Source organism: Carassius gibelio, chromosome B16, assembly GCF_023724105.1.
Source record: "Carassius gibelio isolate Cgi1373 ecotype wild population from Czech Republic chromosome B16, carGib1.2-hapl.c, whole genome shotgun sequence".
Lineage (NCBI taxonomy): Eukaryota > Metazoa > Chordata > Actinopteri > Cypriniformes > Cyprinidae > Carassius > Carassius gibelio.
Genome location: NC_068411.1, coordinates 28,247,719 through 28,267,096, shown reverse-complemented (window position 1 = coordinate 28,267,096; position 19,378 = coordinate 28,247,719). Strand labels below are relative to the sequence as shown.

Below are 19,378 nucleotides of genomic sequence, written 5' to 3'. Positions count from 1 at the left end.
TCAGCTCACAATGCTGGAATGTTGCATTATTAACAGTATAGGATGAGAAGTCCTGCATGCTCTGATTAATACTGGAGAATATCTCTAAAAGCATTATGAATGATAAATTGCAGTTTGAAGTGCAATACATGAGACTGCAATAGTTCACACATTCTTATTCACAAAATATTGTTTAATCTGAAAACATGATGGATATAATTGCTGACGATTTTTACCAATATTGACAACAAAAAAGCACAGTTTCCAAATAGCAAGTTGAACATTGATGACCAATACTGCATGTTCCTTCATATGATATTCTTAACCAACCATTAAATTACTAAAGTATTGCTGACAGAAACTAAACTAAAGACAGCAACATGTATCTGCATGCTCTTGTGTCTTGTGATTCAATCAAGATCCACCATTATTGATTATTATATTAATAGGAGGGCTTTTTTTCAAGCTCAAGTTAAAGAAATGTAAGGTGGTTTGCTGGTTTAACTGGTTTCTATAGATCAGACTGGTCTAATTTGACAGTTTTATGGAGATTTTAGGATTCAGTTGGACTGTTGCACTATAACATTTCTTAAACTTTTTAAAAGATGAAAATAAAAAGATGAGACTGTTTTACAAAAATACTATCTTTATGAGTTTAAAATGTTACATTTAATTCAGTGTGTAACTTGCTGCTTCTTTGTTACTGTTTATTACATTTAGTAGCATTTTATGAAAATCGAAGAAGGTGAATGTAAAAAATGTCGAGAATTCCTGTTGGATTTTATTTTTTAATTTAGAATCAGCTCTAAAGGATCCTAATCTAGTAATTATGTAAACATTCCATAACATAAAAACTATTCCAATTAATGTTAGTTTTTATCAAATAAATAACATTTATAACATTTTACAATAATATTTTAACTGTTACTGTACAGTAGAACAAAATACAATATACAAAAAAAAACAAAAAACATTTTGGAGCAATTTAGTGAATTTTGAAGGAATTACTAGTGAAATTTCTTATTTTCAAAGACATTATTTCACACCCACAATCCCCAGTGTGACTGCCTTTAGTAATAAGTCATTGCAATAGCATAAAAAGTTGTAGAAATTCCATGTTAAATTTCAGCATTTGATATTAACAAAATACCAGTGCTCACATATTCTCCATATAATCCATATTTTATAAAGCTCTCATAAACTTTGTTTCAGCCTTTGACCACATCTTGATTCTTACAGGACTTGTAATTGATGCCATTAGGATCGGTTCTAAATTCCAATAGAAATCAAGTACATTCCTGAAGGATCTGAGTTGACTGCCTGTCGCTGTCTGTGGTGCTGAATATCATACAGTCAAACACATCAAAGAGCAAGCTCAACCCCCACAGCAAAGATAAATATAAGAATTTGTGATAAAATGAAAATGCACTTACATCATTACTGGATAGGAGTATCACGAGACACATCAAACTGCTCGCAATCATCATCATTTAGAAGGTTTCCGACTCTTGAACTTTCCTCACAGCTGTTCTGATCTCGGTGAAATCCTCAATGGGATTCAGTGAAGTTCGGGGGAAGCTGATCGTCCTGATGCAAGGCTCTTCTCTTCTCTGCTCTGCGCCGTGAACACATGGTCACTCAGCTCCACCTGACACTGACAGACGCTCGCTCGCATGAGGGAGGAACGCCTATGAATGTCAACACAACCAATCCTATGATTTTCTTTAATAGAGTCATAACTGACTCCATATAGTGGATAAAAATCAAAGACATTCATATTCCCAAAATATGGAGATAAGACAAGAAATATCATTCATACATGTTTAATACACCAGTGTTTATTACCTGTAGTTCATCAGAAAACAAGCTGTACAAAAAAAGATCTTGGTACTTTACAACATGACCATAATTAACAAAGATCAGCGAGACCACTTTGCAATGTACTTAACATGTCTGTGCAATAGAAAAGAAATGAATATGATTCAATACTCATTGTTATTTACAAATAAAACTAAAGGTAAACATTAATTTCACCAGCTGCTAGCAGGACGGCCGGGTGAAACGACTCTAATGTAGCAGCGTAAATGAATCAAGGGAAAATGAGGAGATTTGACCGATTAAAAGCATCTTCTATATTACTACTATCTGAATGGAAGATTTCAGCAGGATTCATAGACTATCACATCTTAGGAGTATCATATTCACGCTGTTTTTTTAAATATATATATATAACAGGTCTTAAAAATTCAAAATAAATCAAATTTCATGACATACACACTATATTTTCTTTTTCTTTCTTTTTCAATGTATCTGTAATGTATGATCATTTGAAAATAATTTATGGATATATAAATTGAATACTGCTTAATCTGCTGAATAATAAAAAACGATTTACTGTTTGATGGCTTTGTAAGTTTGTTGCAAATGCGTGAGACAGCTCATACTTATGATGTCATAATATTACACAATTATATACATATATAATTATCTGATATCAGATCCAACTACACATGTACAATGAGCCCAGAAAGTATTTGAACACTTAAACCACACTTTATGCATGGAGGACTTTGCATTAGATAACAATATCAAAAGTACATATATTTGCATTTTTGATGACTTGTGTGTGTCTGTGTTTGTGTATACAGTAGTACCACTTTTCATTCATTTAAGTTTTATATAATACTTTCACAAGTTTTAAATAACACAGACATAAGCTGCTTAATTAATGATACTGATATATTAAATAGTAACTGTTCAAAAGAGTCGTTCAGGAATCGGACTCACATTGTTCGTGTTGTATATTTCTGATGCAGTATAAAATACCAGTTGATAAGAGTTATGTATAGTTCGGGAATTAGACTAAACTGAACACATTGTATGTTTTTAATTCAGTGTAAAATACGAGATCATAAAGGTAATTTGTTCAGAAATAGTTAACACTTGATGTGTCATATGAACCAGTTCTTTTTAGTGAATCACATCCAGTGTAGCCCAATTCCCAAACAAATGAATCTTATGATCTGGTTCTTTTTAGTGAATTAAAAAAATAAGATTCATTTGTTTGGGAAATGGACTACACTGGAGACATTGCACATTTTTGCTTCACTAAAAAGAACTGGTTCATACGAGTCAGGTGCTCCGGAATCGGACTGCACTGGTTGCATTATTTGTTTCTGATTCAGTATAAAATGCTGATTCATAAGAGTAATTCATTCAGGAACTGAACTACACTGGATACGTCATATGTTTTTGATTCACTAAAAAGAACCGGTTCATAAGAGTCATTCGTTGGGGAATCTGACTACACTGGACGCGCCAAATGATTTTGATTCACTAAAATGAAGCTGCTCATAAGAAGCGTTTTGTCTTGCACTCAAGTGTCGGTCGTGCAAAAAACACCATCAGTAAAGTTTAGTATAGCATTTCGCACTATTGGTAGAAAATGCATATGCGAAAACCGTAAATGGAAGTGAACATTAATAATTTCCGGTATTTAGAAATGCAACCAGCTCCCCATCTAATGCAGTTACCTCCGGACATATTAAAGTTTATCTTGCATGTCCAAATACTTTGTAGGGCCATTGTATTTTGCATATACACTGTCCTGTGAGAATTGGCAACAATTAGTAACAAAACTTTTTTCATCAATAATAAGGCAGAAACTATCAGTCTTCCCATGAGACCCATTGTCTTGACACGTACATCATACCAGACACTGAAAATGGGGCATTAACCCCCCCAATCAAAAGTCACAACCACTTTTCCTCGACAACTGTACATCAAACAATTATTATAAAAATGTCTGAATGGAAAGCTATAACAAAAAATACATATTTATAGTCTGTTGAGCAGAAAAGACACATCATAGAAACTATACAATGCACAAATGAGTGAAAACAAAAAGGACATGAAGTCTTTAAAGAGTCCCACTCTGAGATTTATTTTTGTACACTTTTTCATTTATCCCGTCTCACTGATGTGCTCCAGATTCATATTCGCTTGCCTTGAAAAATCGTTGCTTCTGAGACATCAATGGTTCAATGGCGAATGCTTTCCTTGCTGCACTAATATAGTGCAAAATAACACCTGGAATCAGAGTGGGACTTCCAGGAGAATATGATTTGTCTTGTTTTCACCTTCCATAGAAAGGCTGCATCTTCTTTGAGCAAATGTCGTCCATGATATCTGAAGATCCCAAGTTTCCTTACATGTTCTCTACTGTGTGTGTTGTATGTTTTGGCATTGTCTGTTCAATAGCCCCTTCCAAATAATGAATCCTCTCAGCTGGGAAGCACAAGTCGGAAGAAAGTTGTTCCGATAAGGTCCTGACCCGTCGTATGGTAGACCGCAGTTGCATAATTAACAAATACTTGTAAGGAACTGAATATAAACAAAGGCATGATCTCACAGCGTGTGAAGATGTGTGTAAAGGCTCTTCCAGAACAAGAACATGAAGTAAAAATAAAGTATGACGGTTTTGCTTGCGGCTTTTGGATGTTTCTTCTTCCTCTATGTTGGATTCAAGCATTTAGGGTCCAGTATTTGAGATGGTTAGGCATTTTTTTTTTTTTTTTTTGGAGGAGGAGTATTTGGTTGTATCTCAAGCATGGGTCACTTCACCCCAAAATCAAATGGCAAAAAGTTAAGAAATTATATTTTTCATAAACAAAAAATCAAGCCTAAGCACTATTTGCATTGTTTTATTTTAATGACAATTAAGCACATTTAATTTATTGTAATTTATTGTAACGCAAAAACTCTCAGATTTTAATATATTTCACTAAATAAGTATTTATACATCATGCTTTTTATTATATTGTCTTTAATTTATATATATATAAAAATATATACTGTACGTATATAAAAAAAAGAGAATCACCATTGACAATACTGAGAATTACAAAAACACTGAAAGTAAATTGTTCAGTAAAGGAATTTAAGAAAAAAGTGATTAATTTTCATTAATAATGCAATAAAGTCATTTCCATAATATGATAATGTACACAGGTGATAAAATAGGCTTTGTTTCATTTATGCAAAACATAATTACTTAATTTTTCGAATTCGAATTAGGGGTATAATGTGACCTGGACATGTTTTCATGAGATTCAACCATTTGCTGCTGATATTTTTCATGATGTTAGTTTTCTGAGAAGGGCTACATGTCCACATCTCCGTCGTATGCCAGGGTCAGGGATTTCAATCGATTATTATTTTGTCTTCGCTGAGGTTTCTTTGGCTTTTTGCTGAGGAAAAAGGAATGATGCGGTTGTCACTCTCAAAACCTTGCAGTGTGTAGTTTATCTTACACATTTTATATTACACAAACACAGTATATATTATATATGCATATGCATGTTATGACAAATTATATGAAAATGAAATCATGAAATATGTGAGAAAAAAAAAGACAATGAAAAATTATGATGATCAGTAATGACTTATGATGAAATATGATAGGTGCAAAATGACGTGTAAAGCAGTTGGACTTCATTAAAGACTGCACTGGCCTAATTTGTTTACAGCATTATTGCAACATATAATCATAAAAAAAGTTGCTGCTCCAAAACCTAGTGAGCTGCCCCCACAGGAAACATTTTCAGGCATAATAGATGCAAAGTCTGTTCCAAAATGTAGGAAACATGATAATGCTGCCTATTGATACACCTCATTTGGGCATAATTCAAATGTATCCATCACAGAGAAAGAATGCAATCCCCAAAATCATTCCGGAATATAATAATGACAGACAAAGTGGGTGAAATGTTGATTATGAATCAAGATAAAAATAGTTTACTAGAATTAAAAAGTAGGCAATTTGTGGACTTTCACTGATATACTATACATTTTATTATATTACTATTTATGCTATTATTTAACTATTTCATTTAAATTACATTTTTTTATATTTTGTTTTCATTTTAATTTTAGTTAAAAAGAATTATATTTTGTTGTATCTGTGCTTAACATGTGTTTATAAAGGTTTATTTTATTTAGTTTTAGTTATTTTAATATTCCAACAAACTAAATGAAACTAAATGAAAATAAGAAATGTTACAACTATAGCAGAAATAAGACATTTTTATTTTATTTTTTTAAATTTCAGTTAACATTTATTTTGAGCAGTGTTAATTTTGTTTTAGATTAAGTCTTCATTTTAGCTCTGTGTCAAATATATTAAGTCAACCTATCCTGTTTTTTTATTTAGTCAAGTTTCAACAGGTTAAAGTCTAAGAATTTTAGTCCAGTTTTTGTCAAGGAAAATGTCATATTTTTGTCATGTTGCAAAATGGTTCAACAGATAATCACAATTATTTTTATAAAAAATCACAATTGTGACTACCGATCATAATTGTTGTCATTTGAGAAATTATATGAAAAATGTTTTTCACCTACAAGCACAAATAAAGTGAAGTCAACTCCTACACATGGTTAAATTTACCTCATCTACTCTCCTGATTTATTCAGTTATCATATAAATTAAAACTCTCTTCAGTCCACATTAAGAAAACTAGTCAAATTCAAAGCTTCTATTAAAAGCTAAAGCAGCAAAATTCCAAATAATAATTACAATATTTATAGTCAAGCATATATATAAATATATAAACACACACACACACATTTTCATTATTGTCTTTGCCAGATGGTTAAATCCCCTTGTCAGAGCTTCCACTTTAAAAATCCATAATACATACTACAAACATAGTCTATAATACCACAATAACACAAACATAGTCCAATCCATAATACATAATCCATAAACATAGATCACAACTACAAAATTGTTAGCAAAGCAAACAAGATTGCTAACAATCTGGCAACCACAATAATGAAAATGTGTCTATATATGGATATATAGAGGGGTTTTTTTGTAACATATATGGTACATTTTGTCTTCTCGTGCTTTTTTTTTTTTTGTCAACTATGTTGCATGTTGATATAGTCAGTGTTTAATGTCAGAGTTGTCTTTACAATCGGAAAGAAAAAAAAAGTTGTCACCAAATATTTTTGTTTTATATAAATTAACACTACTTTTGAGTAACTGACTGTTAATAATTGTAGTTTTAGCTACTGATAATAACCATGCTTAGAAGGCAGTATGTAGGCAGTAGGAACCAATTCAGCTCACTAGGATTTGAAGATATTTTGTTAAACCCTTTTCTAAACCAGTAAACCATAAATAAGCAGCCTACCCGGGCAGCTTGATGCATTTAGCATCAGAACGTAAGGCACAGACTGAGGAGGAGGCACGAGGCAGAGGCGGCTGAGATGTTAGGACATCAGGAGCCTGTTTCTCCAGCCTTTAACTGGCTCTTGACTCTTGACCCGGCTGCTGGCACTCAGGGCAGGTGTAGGTCAGCTCATGGGCATCTTGGCCCATCCATACCACCGTACCGTTGGCAGAATCTGGCGTCCCGAGAGACCGCCGCATGGCACAGTAACTGCTGCTCATGAAGGTGAGGGAGGCATGGATGAGGGTGGGATACGAGTTAAAGAAAAACAGAAACAAACGAATGCATGGAGTGAATGAGAAAATAAAACGAGTGATGATGAAGCGAATGGAAAGGGTTGTCTTTCTTACCATGCGAGGTAAATCATTGACACTATAAATACCAGGAGGACAAAAACACCTGCCGCCACGCCATACACCCACGTCTTCAGCTTTCCATCTAAAGATGTCAAAAATGCAAAACTATATTAAGTTGGTTGGTATCTTAACGCAAAAGACTACAAAAGAGAAATTTCATATAACTAACTCTGAGTTCTGGCAATTATAGTACTTTTTTTTTTATTTTGTGGTGGGAAAAAAAACCTGAATTGCAATATGTAAACTCAGAATTCAGTGCAAAAAATAAAATAAAATAAAAATTGTTTTGTTTTCCATGACAAAAAACAAACTTCAATAAAAACACAATTGTCATTCAATAAAACCGTGTTAAAAATTATTTAAAAAGTTTTTGCAGAGTAATATAACTTTTTAGACCTTTCAGCACAATTACATAAAATACATGTTTAAGAGAAACGGGACTAAAGAAATCGAAAATGTAACGTTTACCTGCTCCAAAGGGTTGCAGGTACCAGGTGCGCCCGACACGTCCAGGCTGTACAGTGGAGGGCAGGGTGGGGTTGACCGCCCGGCTGGTCTTCACATCAGATTTTTTGTCCCCTGCGGTGGGGATTTCGAGCACAGGGATGGGTGTACACTGCTCCAGCATCCCCTCAGCCGTCAGCACCTCTGTATAGCCCTCCTCGCACATACATACACCCTCCTGCAGGGGGCAGCAAAGGCACTTAAATACCGTCACGCTTTCTGCTTCCTCTCAAAGCTTGTGACCCAGTTCAGTCCTAAAACAAAAATATTTCTGCACTCTCTGTTCTTAAAAGGTCAATGTTTTTATCAGTGGTTTTTGGTTAAATGCACCTGAAATAAGGTCTGTGGTTAACACAAGCTCATATTAATCTATGGCATAAAATATATCAGTAATACGGCATGTCTATTTTTGTTGCTGAATGTGACTACATTAAATGTCATCACACTGAACAGATAAACTCATCTACTCATTAGCTGATTTTACAGCGTCGCTGCACTGATAACCACGCTCTTGCAAACTTTCCAACATGGTACTTTTTTTAAGCAAAAACAGAAGTAGCCGTTGAAGCTTAATTAATGGTGGAGTCGATGAAGTTGTGCAACTGTGGTGTAGTTCATTTATAGCCTAACTTTAGCTCTTTACTTCTGCTGATTGAATTCAGACTTCACAATCATAAAAGTTGTGCTCATTTGTGAAGATCAGCTTGATGAACAAAACGTGTAAGATTCATAAACCTTTGCTAGTGGTCACAGAGATAATATTCTGCAATAATCCAAAAGCCAGTGGAAAAATAATGCTGGGTTTTGGTTAAAGGAACCAGTGTGATGTTAACTTCTGGTTTGGATTACAAAAATATCTGAAAATAAATGTTATAACCCAACCCTAGTGAAAAATAGAGAACATTCGCACATTTTTTTTTTTTTAATGTGCAAGGGGTTGTGTGTAAAATTATCCCCCAAAAAATGCATGCTTAAAAAATCAACTAAAAGTATTTGTACAGCTATGACTTTGTATGCACTTCTTTTCTTAAGCTGATTAAAATGGGTCTTGCAAACACATAAACTAATTGAGCATGCTTCAGAAATATAGAGCAGTTGCATCCAAAAATAAAAACAAAAGTACAGCTTATGACCATGATTTTCTGTTGCATTCATTATGATAATTGCAGCTGTAGCAACTGTCTGTAGTTACAGACTTTCAGGCTCAGAACTGCAGTAATCCCACAATCCTCTTGTGTCTTACCTCTGAGCAAAATGACTGTGGTTTGTCACAAGGTGGATCACATGACTGGTCCGTCCCTGGCAGTAGCGCTGGAGGGCATCCACCTGGAAGAAATAACAGGGTAGAGATCATTTTCAAGCTTTTGACAACAACTCGGCTTAGGACATTTAGAAATGTGCATACATATGCTAGAAAAAGGGCATCTTTTGCACAATATACATATTACACTATATACTGCATTCTGTGTGTATCATATGTTCTGTAGTGCGTGATGATAATATACACCATCTAAAAACACTGTATTTAAAAGAGAGCTCACCTAATTCGTTTTTTAAATTATTATGCATGCAGCTTTCATGAGCTCATTTATTCAGAAGCTACAAAAATTCATTTGTCACACCACAGGACTATTACAGTAAATATGACCTCGTGAAGGCAAAAAGGCATTTAAAAGTGGCAAAATAGCAACAGAACCTAAGATGTACCCATTGTTTTATACTGTACATGCATACATATTTTAACCTGAAATCTTGAAATTGATTGATGCATAATAGGTCTGTAAAAATTTTTAATGACCCATTAGCAAAGTGGCTCTGATGGTTTGTACTGGTATCTGTTATTCCTCACTGGCTGCTTATTCATGTGACGTAAAGAAACAGATGTGAAGCGGTGTAGTACAGCACCTGTGACGTTTATTCCATCCGAGCGCTGACACCAGATCAGCTGAGGATTGCCCATCCACTGGTACTCATAACACTCCCCATCTAGATGGAAATCAATAAGTAATTATTGATTTGAGTAAATATACATTCTGCGGCTGTACACTTTTAGACAGCTGTAGAGAGACTCGATAAGGGTGTTTTCATACAATCTTGTTTAAAAAATATATATATATATTAAGATGGAACAAAATGTGAATCAAGTGCATGGTTGACGGTGGCCAAAGTATAAAAAAATAATACTATGAAAGTCTATGTATACCGTCAACTGTTTGGTTGCCAATATTCTTCAAAATATCTTCTTTTGTATTTGACCGAAGAAAATAACAGGTTTGCAACAAGTATATTGTGAAAAATGACAACACTTTTTTCATTTTTGGGTTAACCATCCCTTTAAAAGAGCATGCATTTGCATTTGTAACAAATCAACTGTATTTCATGTATAATTCCTAAATACATGGACATAAATATATGCATGCCCTTGTGAAAAAGAAGTTTGCTTAATTGTATTTAACGTGCACTTATAGTGCAACTTTAAATCTTAAAAGTATATTTTTGAAAACTGTACTTCAGATAATATAATATTACTGCAATAAAAGGCACTTTCATGACTATATTTCTCAACACATTTATGCACAGTACATATTACGAAGTATGTGCTGTAAATTCTTATGTTTTAATTGTCTTGTCGTGCTTTAAGCAGTACTTGATTTTAATATTAACTGTCTGTTCTTTGATATTACATTTAAACTTAACATTTTTAATGTACTAAATTACAACATTATAAATATTGTAATTATAAATATACTTAAATGCATGACAAATTTAAATAGAAATTACATTAAAGTATATTTTAGTTTTGCATAAATGCTTCATGTAATTATGAAATTAGATACAGAGATGTACTTAGATTCTACTTACATGGATCAAAAAAACTCTTACATTCAAATAATTGCATTTCATTTAAATTTAGACTATAATCATGTTATTACAATTAACATGCAATTAAGTATCCTGAAAGATTACATCAAAGAGTATATTATTTCCATAACAAGTACTATTTTTAAAAGTATTCCAAACAAGTGAAGATGATGCCACTATAAAACAAATGATGTGTGTTCTAAAATGTTGAATTAATACAATTCTTCATGTTGAATAAAATCAAAAGTAGAGCAGAGTGTTTATTCCAATGAGAGAGATGAGCATGTGTCTCACTGCTGCAGGGCCGGGTCTGCCACTCCAGATCGGGACACTGAGCGATGTTCTCCGGCTCCTGAGCGATGACGGCACGTGAACGGACCTGCACCGGAGTGAAGTCCAGACGCTGGCCCTTCACACACACACTCTGACACGGGCTCCAGTCGGACCACTCCATCAGGTAACAGTCACCTGACCAGATCAACACCAGAGATAACCAGCTCACTTCAGCATGAGAACAACAGAAGCATTGGAGAAGCTGTAAAACTCTAATTGACATGTAATAATTCACTTATAATTTAAAGTAGGTCAAATGTAGACATATCTACCATTTTAAGAATGTTATCTACAATAGAATTATATATATATATATATATATATATATATATATATATATATATATATATATATATATATATATATATATATATATATAACGTGCTGGGAATTACATTGAAGCTATTAAAGGAAAAATATTTTAGATTATATATTATAGAATAATTCTATATTGATATCTATATTGTGTGTGTGTGTGTGTGTGTATATATATATATATATATATATATATATATACACACACATATATATATTAGTACTGTCAAACGATTCATCAAGATTAATCGCATCCAAAATAAAAGTTTTTGTTTACATAATATATATATATGTGTGTGTAATGTGTATATTTAATATGTATATATAAAATCACACAAATACAGTGTATATATTTCGGAAATATTTACATGCATTTACATGTATATATTTATAGAATTTATATTATATTATATAAACACATTTTTTTCTTAAATATGTACATGCATGTGTTTGTATTTATATATACGTAATAAATATACACAGTACACACACATATATCATGTAAACAATTGTTTTTATTTTGGATGGGATAACTCGTGATAAATCGTTTGCCAGCAATATCCAATATACAAAAGGAGTAAATTGAGATTTCAGGGTTGGGCTGCTAAAAATTCAGTATTGAAATGACAGGACTATATTACATTTTTTTATACATATATTAAAATAGAAAAGTTATTTTTAAATAGTAAAAATATACTTTTTCTGTGGACCAAATCAATGCAGGCTTGGTGAGCAGAAGAGACTTCCTTAAAAGAAAATTACTGCTAAAATTCTTTTAACTGGTAGTGCATTCATTCAATATTACATGGACTTTATATTCAAAATAAAACCAACAAATCTATAGTGTTGCCATTCTTGGGTACTGTTTTTTTCTTAGTATTTTATGCTGTATGTCCCAATAAGAGTCTGTTACCAGGGCAGGGTAAGGTGCAGGTCTCCTCCAGAACAATATTCTTATCTCCATCGACGGCCTGCTCCAGTCCAGCACAGAGCTCTTCCTCTACAGTGCTGCTCTTCCCATCGACAGAGCCGTCTGATACAAAGCACGACAGGTTCCGGAAACGCAGGCCCACCCCACACACCACCTCCTACAACACACACACACATATACACACACGTTCAGATATGAGCGCCGAGCAGTCATAAACACTTCCTAAATCCAAAGATCAAAAGCAGGATTGAACCGGAGGAGGATCAGAGAGAATAATAGAAGAGAAGACGAGGTTGACAGCGAGATTGGAAAACAAGGTGTTGGAAGAGCGAGGAGTTCCAGCGCGGGTCGTTAACGTATTCAGAGCGTGTGCCGTTGGGCGACTGAGGTGTTTCGCTCCAACCATTGTTCTGCTGTACAATACAGTTCAATAAATACTAAAACCTTTCAATTTCATGAGTCACAATGGAGATTAGTAGAATATAGAAACTAAAGCAAAAGATTAGATGATAAACTTGTCACAGATTAGGGATGTACACAACTGTTCAAAAGTTTTTTTAAGTAAAATTTAATTGAGCAATGGTGCATTATATTGTTTAAAAAGGGCATTAATATCATTTTAATGCAATGTAAAAAAAAAAAAAAAAAAAAAAAACTAATTTGTGAATAAAATTGCATAAATTCAATTAGAATTTTTTTTTTACAGTGTATTTATATTAATTTCTATCAAAAATATTAATCTTCTGAACCTTATATTCTTCAATGAATCCTGAAAAAAAATGATAATTTCCACAAACATATTAAACAGCACAACTGTTTTTAACATTGATAGTAATAATAGATTTTTGTTGAGCAGTAAATCTGTATACTAGAATGATTTCTGAAGGATCATGTGACACTGAAGAATGGGGCAATGATGCTGAAAATACAGCTGTGCATCACAGGAATAAATGACATTTTAAAATATATTCAAATAGAAAACTGTTATTTTAAATAGTAACATTATTTCCCAATTGTATAGTTTTACTGTATATTTTATAAAATAAAAATCACCTATGAACGTGGTACTATTATAAACCTTAGTGTGGATTGTTTGACTTTGACAATTAAATGTTTTTTATTATTATTTATGAATGGTGAAATATGGTCTTGACCTAGAACCTTTGCTAGTTCACAAAACATAGATTTTTTTCTTTGAATGTGAATGCATTTTCATCTTGCAGTGCTTAGGTTCAGATTTGATGACCTCGGATCTGTGAATTTACATTCAGCCGTTTGATCTATAAGAACTGAGAAAGACCTCGACACGGCACTCGGACCACGGGCCGTACTGCCATCTGTAGCAGGGTCTCACAGGACACGGCTTCCACTGCTCCATCTGAGACGGACACGGCCTGCCGTCCCCCTGAGACGCCTCAACCACCGTCCGTCTGCGATACATCTTCCCTGAGGAAGTGAGACATAAGACAGAGAATTGAGTTTGAGCTTCAGTTCCACAGAGAGCAACACCATCTAAAGATATAGCTGACCTCAAAAATCCTTTTCTATACCACAGTAAGAATATGCTAATATGACTTTTTATGTTGTTAAAAATACTTCACAATTATATCATTGCAAAAAAAAAAAATATTATATATATATATATATATATATATATATATATTATTATTTTTTTTTTATTTATTTTTTTTTGCAATACTTTTAGAAGAGATTTTTCACACTAACAAGCAAAGGTTTGAGGTAAAAAAAAAAAATGTTTTAATAGAAGGCCCTGTCAACAAAAATGCAGTAAAAATTTTGATATTTTGAAATATTATTACAATAAAAAAAACTAAACAGTTTGCTATTTGAATATATTAAAAAATGCAATTTATTCCTGTGATCAAAGCTGAATTTTCAGCATCATTACTCCAGTCTTCGGTGTCACATCATCCTTCACAAATCTTTTTAATATGCTGATTTTCTGCTCAAGAAACTTTTTCTCTTGTTATCAATGTGGAAAACAAGTTGTGCTGCTTCATACGTTTTTGTAGAATCATGATACTTTTTTTTCAAGGTTTTTGGATAAATTGAAAAGTTCAAAAGAGCAACATTTATTTGAAATAGACATTATACATGCCATTACTGTGACTTTTGATGAATGTGTTGTATCCTTGCATGAATAAAATGATTAATTTCTTTCCAAAAAAAAATAAAAAAATTGCAGACCCCAAACTTTTGAATGATAGTGAACATTACGAGAGTGAAAAATAAAGTCACAACAGTTGAGATTTTTCAGAGTGAAATATGACCTGATCCTGTTTTTGACAGATTTGGTGCTCTGCTTGGGCACACACACACACACACACACACACACACACACACACACACACACACATACACACACACACACACACACACACACTCACTCATCTTTCAGTGTCTAGCTCAAGGCACGGCAGTCTCAGATAACTCTCTAGCTCATCCCACATGTGTTTAGCATAGAACTGCACACAATGCACCGCCTTCTGTCTCGCTCTGCTTTTTCTGCCTTATCTTGGAAGTGTTTGGCAGGCAGACTGTCAGTTTCTATCTAGCGCTGCCTCCATCTGTTTTTGTCGAACAGTACCTTCTCAAAGTCCACCATTTCATCTCCTGTTTCCGAATTCTAGCTCCATTCTTCTATGCTTCCTTTTTTCTCTTTTTCTGCATGCTCAAATTTACAGCCTACTGTACATACTTAACTAGCGTCAAACAGGTGAGCATGGCACCAACGACACCAAGACATTGTTTTGCTTTGCTTCTCTTTACTTTAAAGTTCCACTTAAGTCCGACATTTTTATTTTGAGCTTGCTACAGTGTTTGTGTTTTCCAATTTTGTGTTCAATTTATTGGGCTTTTTTTTTATTTTTATAATTGTATTCAGCTCGGATGCATTAAATTAAAGACAGATATTTATAATATAACAAAATATTTCTATTTCAAATAAAATCTGTTATTTTGAACTTTCTATTCATTAACAATCCAAAAAAAAAAAAAAAAAAAAACATGTGGTTGTGGTTTCCACAAAAAATATATATTATTTGAACATTGATAATAATAATAATTATTATTATTATAAATTCGTCTTGAGTGGCAAATTGGTGTAGATTAGAATGATTTCTAAAGGATCATGTGACGCTGGAAAATTTAAATTCAGCTCTGCATCACAGGAATGTTAACATATATTAACATAGAAAACGCTTATTGTAAATAAGAATATTACTTCATAATATTACTGGTTTTTATGTATTTTGGTCAAATAAAATCAGGCTTAAAAAAATCGAACTGTCCCCAACCTTTTGAATGTGTGTAGCTTACAATTACCAATACATTTAATACAGCAGTAAGAAGTCATTTTGTTGGCTTTACCTTCAAGACCACAGGTCTGTGAGCAGTCGGACCATGCTGACCAATCAGAGAGCTGGCAGTTGACTGGACACTCCACTGTACAGGAAGCATTCATCTGCCATTTCTTCTCTAAGCGCAGCTGTGGAATGAAATAAGCATTCATGAAATTTCGTTTTTTTTTTTTAGTAGTTGTGTTCTACACTAGAGAGGTTTGTAACCCTGATATAAAGTGGGTTGGTTGAAAACTGGGTTACAGGGTTAATATGCCATGCATGTGATTTATCGCCCACAGGGTCCAATTAAAATGACCAGAGCTGTCGGAATTTGACTGATCTTTCGCCATCTCTTTTCACATTAACCTACAGTTTATAAAGATAACCTTGTTTCTTTTCAACTTGATCTCAAATTTATATTAGTAGATCATAACTGATTAAGACATATTTTATTACATTTTCTTAACTTTTTAAAGAGACTGAAACATTTTATTACATTTTCTTAATTTTTTATGTTTTATCAGTGCTAGCTACAAGGCATTCAGTATTTTTTGAGGAATATACTGTTTACAAGTTTTGGGTCAGTAAGATTAATTTGTTTGATATAAACTGAAACTTTTATTCATCAAAGATACATTCAATTGATCAAAAGTGACAGCAGAGACATTTTTAAGTTACATAAAAAATTATATTTCACATAAATGCTGATCTTTTGAACCATCTATTCATAAAATAATCCAGAAAAAACAGCTTCCACTACAATATTAAGCACAACTGTTTTCAGATTGTGCAAATCAGCATATTAGCATGATTTCTGAAGGATCATGTGACACTGAAGAATGATGTAATAATGCTGAAAACTTAGCAGAATACATTTTAAAATATAGTTTTACATTTAAAATGCAGCGATATATATAATTTTTATTTTTACTGTACTTGTGATCAAATTAACAATTAACACTTAGTCTTATGAGCAAAAGAGACTTATTTCAAAAACAAGGAAATAATCTTCCTGAACCAAAACATTTGAATTGTATTACCTAATGTTATATACACAATTTAGTATATATATATATATATATATATATATATATATATATATATATATATATATATACAGTATTGTTCAAAATAATAGCAGTACGATGTGACTAACCAGAATAATCAAGGTTTTTCGTATATTTTTTTATTGCTACGTGGCAAACAAGTTACCAGTAGGTTCAGTAGATTCTCAGAAAACAAATGAGACCCAGCATTCATGATATGCACGCTCTTAAGGCTGTGCAATTGGGCAATTAGTTGAATTAGTTGAAAGGGGTGTGTTCAAAAAAATAGCAGTGTGGCATTCAATCACTGTGGTCATCAATTTTGTGAAGAAACAGGTGTGAATCAGGTGGCCCCTATTTAAGGATGAAGCCAACACTTGTTGAACATGCATTTGAAAGCTGAGGAAAATGGGTCGTTCAAGACATTGTTCAGAATAACAGCGTACTTTGATTAAAAAGTTGATTAGAGAGGGGAAAACCTATAAAGAGGTGCAAAAAATGATAGGCTGCTCAGCTAAAATGATCTCCAATGCCTTAAAATGGAGAGCAAAACCAGAGAGACGTGGAAGAAAACGGAAGACAACCATCAAAATGGATAGAAGAATAACCAGAATGGCAAAGGCTCAGCCAATGATCACCTCCAGGATGATCAAAGACAGTCTGGAGTTACCTGTAAGTACTGTGACAGTTAGAAGACGTCTGTGTGAAGCTAATCTATTTTCAGGAATCCCCCGCAAAGTCCCTCTGTTAAAAAAAAGGCATGTGCAGAAGAGGTTACAATTTGCCAAAGAACACATCAACTGGCCTAAAGAGAAATGGAGGAACATTTTGTGGACTGATGAGAGTAAAATTGTTCTTTTTGGGTCCAAGGGCCACAGGCAGTTTGTGAGACGACCCCCAAACTCTGAATTCAAGCCACAGTACACAGTGAAGACAGTGAAGCATGGAGGTGCAAGCATCATGATATGGGCATGTTTCTCCTACTATGGTGTTGGGCCTATTTATCGCATACCAGGGATCATGGATCAGTTTGCATATGTTAAAATACTTGAAGAGGTCATGTTGCCCTATGCTGAAGAGGACATGCCCTTGAAATGGTTGTTTCAACAAGACAATGACCCAAAACACACTAGTAAACGTGCAAAGTCTTGGTTCCAAACCAACAAAATTAATGTTATGGAGTGGCCAGCCCAATCTCCAGACCTTAATCCAATTGAGAACTTGTGGGGTGATATCAAAAATGCTGTTTCTGAAGCAAAACCAAGAAATGTGAATGAATTGTGGAATGTTGTTAAAGAATCATGGAGTGGAATAACAGCTGAGAGGTGCCACAAGTTGGTTGACTCCATGCCACACAGATGTCAAGCAGTTTTAAAAAACTGTGGTCATACAACTAAATATTAGTTTAGTGATTCACAGGATTGCTAAATCCCAGAAAAAAAAAAATGTTTGTACAAAATAGTTTTGAGTTTGTACAGTCAAAGGTAGACACTGCTATTTTTTTGAACACACCCCTTTCAACTAATTGCCCAATTGCACAGCCTTAAGAGCGTGCATATCATGAATGCTGGGTCTTGTTTGTTTTCTGACAATCTACTGAACCTACTGGTAACTTGTTTGCCACGTAGCAATAAAAAATATACGAAAAACCTTGATTATTCTGGTTAGTCACATTGTACTGCTATTATTTTGAACAATACTGTATATATATATATATATATATATGTGTGTGTGTGTGTGTGTGTGTGTGTATGTGTGTGTTTATATCTATATATAATTATTATATTATAATATTTGCATATATATATATATATTAACATTGCACAGGTTTTTGCTTAACAACATAAAATAAAGCAGACACTGAGGGTTATAAGAGTCATGAAGCTTTTCATTAACACAGAATCAAAGTGCAAAACCCAAACGTTCCTAAAACTTTAACGCTATTCTCTTGTTGGTACTGGAAAAGACAACTCTAGCTACGCTACTTCTACTGAGAAGATAGTAATAATATTCACAAAAGGCAGTGTCTGTACATAAATGCACAAACCTCCTCGCAGTATTTGAGGTCAACAGATTTGCCGTCACTTCTAACGCAGTCCAGCATCCTCGTCTTGAGACCGATTCCACACACAGCGCTGGCACTTAATTGGCAGGTGCTCCAGTCTAAGTGAACACACACACACACACACACACAGAGATGTCACCCTGCGGGCTCTCATTAAACTACACGTCTAGGTCAGAGGTTGCTTGCGTCCTCGTGAGCGGATGGTTTGAGGACACCGTCTCCACCGCTGCGCTTCACTTTGACGCTGTTGGAGGGCAATCGTGAATGAAGTCTGAGCAGATGGAGGAAGCAGCTCCAGTAATGATCCAAACTCTTGAATGATTCATTCATGTGAACGCTAGCTCAAAACAGTAAGAGAAAAGGAAGTGCCCAGACTACAAGAACTAAAAA

The 19,378-nt window shown here is 33.8% G+C and overlaps 1 protein-coding gene across 1 annotated transcript in view; it reads right to left on the bottom strand.

The window, feature by feature from the left end:
- Window positions 1-1,786: 1,786 nt before the first annotated feature.
- The window catches only part of LOC127974368 (thrombospondin type-1 domain-containing protein 7A-like), a 225,442-nt gene continuing 207,850 nt past the window's right edge, over window positions 1,787-19,378 (bottom strand). Inside the window, exons 20-30 of the mRNA XM_052577577.1 lie at window positions 18,971-19,086; window positions 15,906-16,023; window positions 13,816-13,961; window positions 12,498-12,672; window positions 11,231-11,404; window positions 9,980-10,060; window positions 9,318-9,400; window positions 8,039-8,252; window positions 7,565-7,652; window positions 7,176-7,427; window positions 1,787-5,228 (exon numbers count right to left, since the gene is read on the bottom strand). Of these exons, the coding sequence (XP_052433537.1) occupies window positions 7,286-7,427; window positions 7,565-7,652; window positions 8,039-8,252; window positions 9,318-9,400; window positions 9,980-10,060; window positions 11,231-11,404; window positions 12,498-12,672; window positions 13,816-13,961; window positions 15,906-16,023; window positions 18,971-19,086 (1,337 nt within the window). The 3' untranslated portion in view covers window positions 1,787-5,228; window positions 7,176-7,285. The remainder of the gene's footprint in view (window positions 5,229-7,175; window positions 7,428-7,564; window positions 7,653-8,038; window positions 8,253-9,317; window positions 9,401-9,979; window positions 10,061-11,230; window positions 11,405-12,497; window positions 12,673-13,815; window positions 13,962-15,905; window positions 16,024-18,970; window positions 19,087-19,378) is intronic.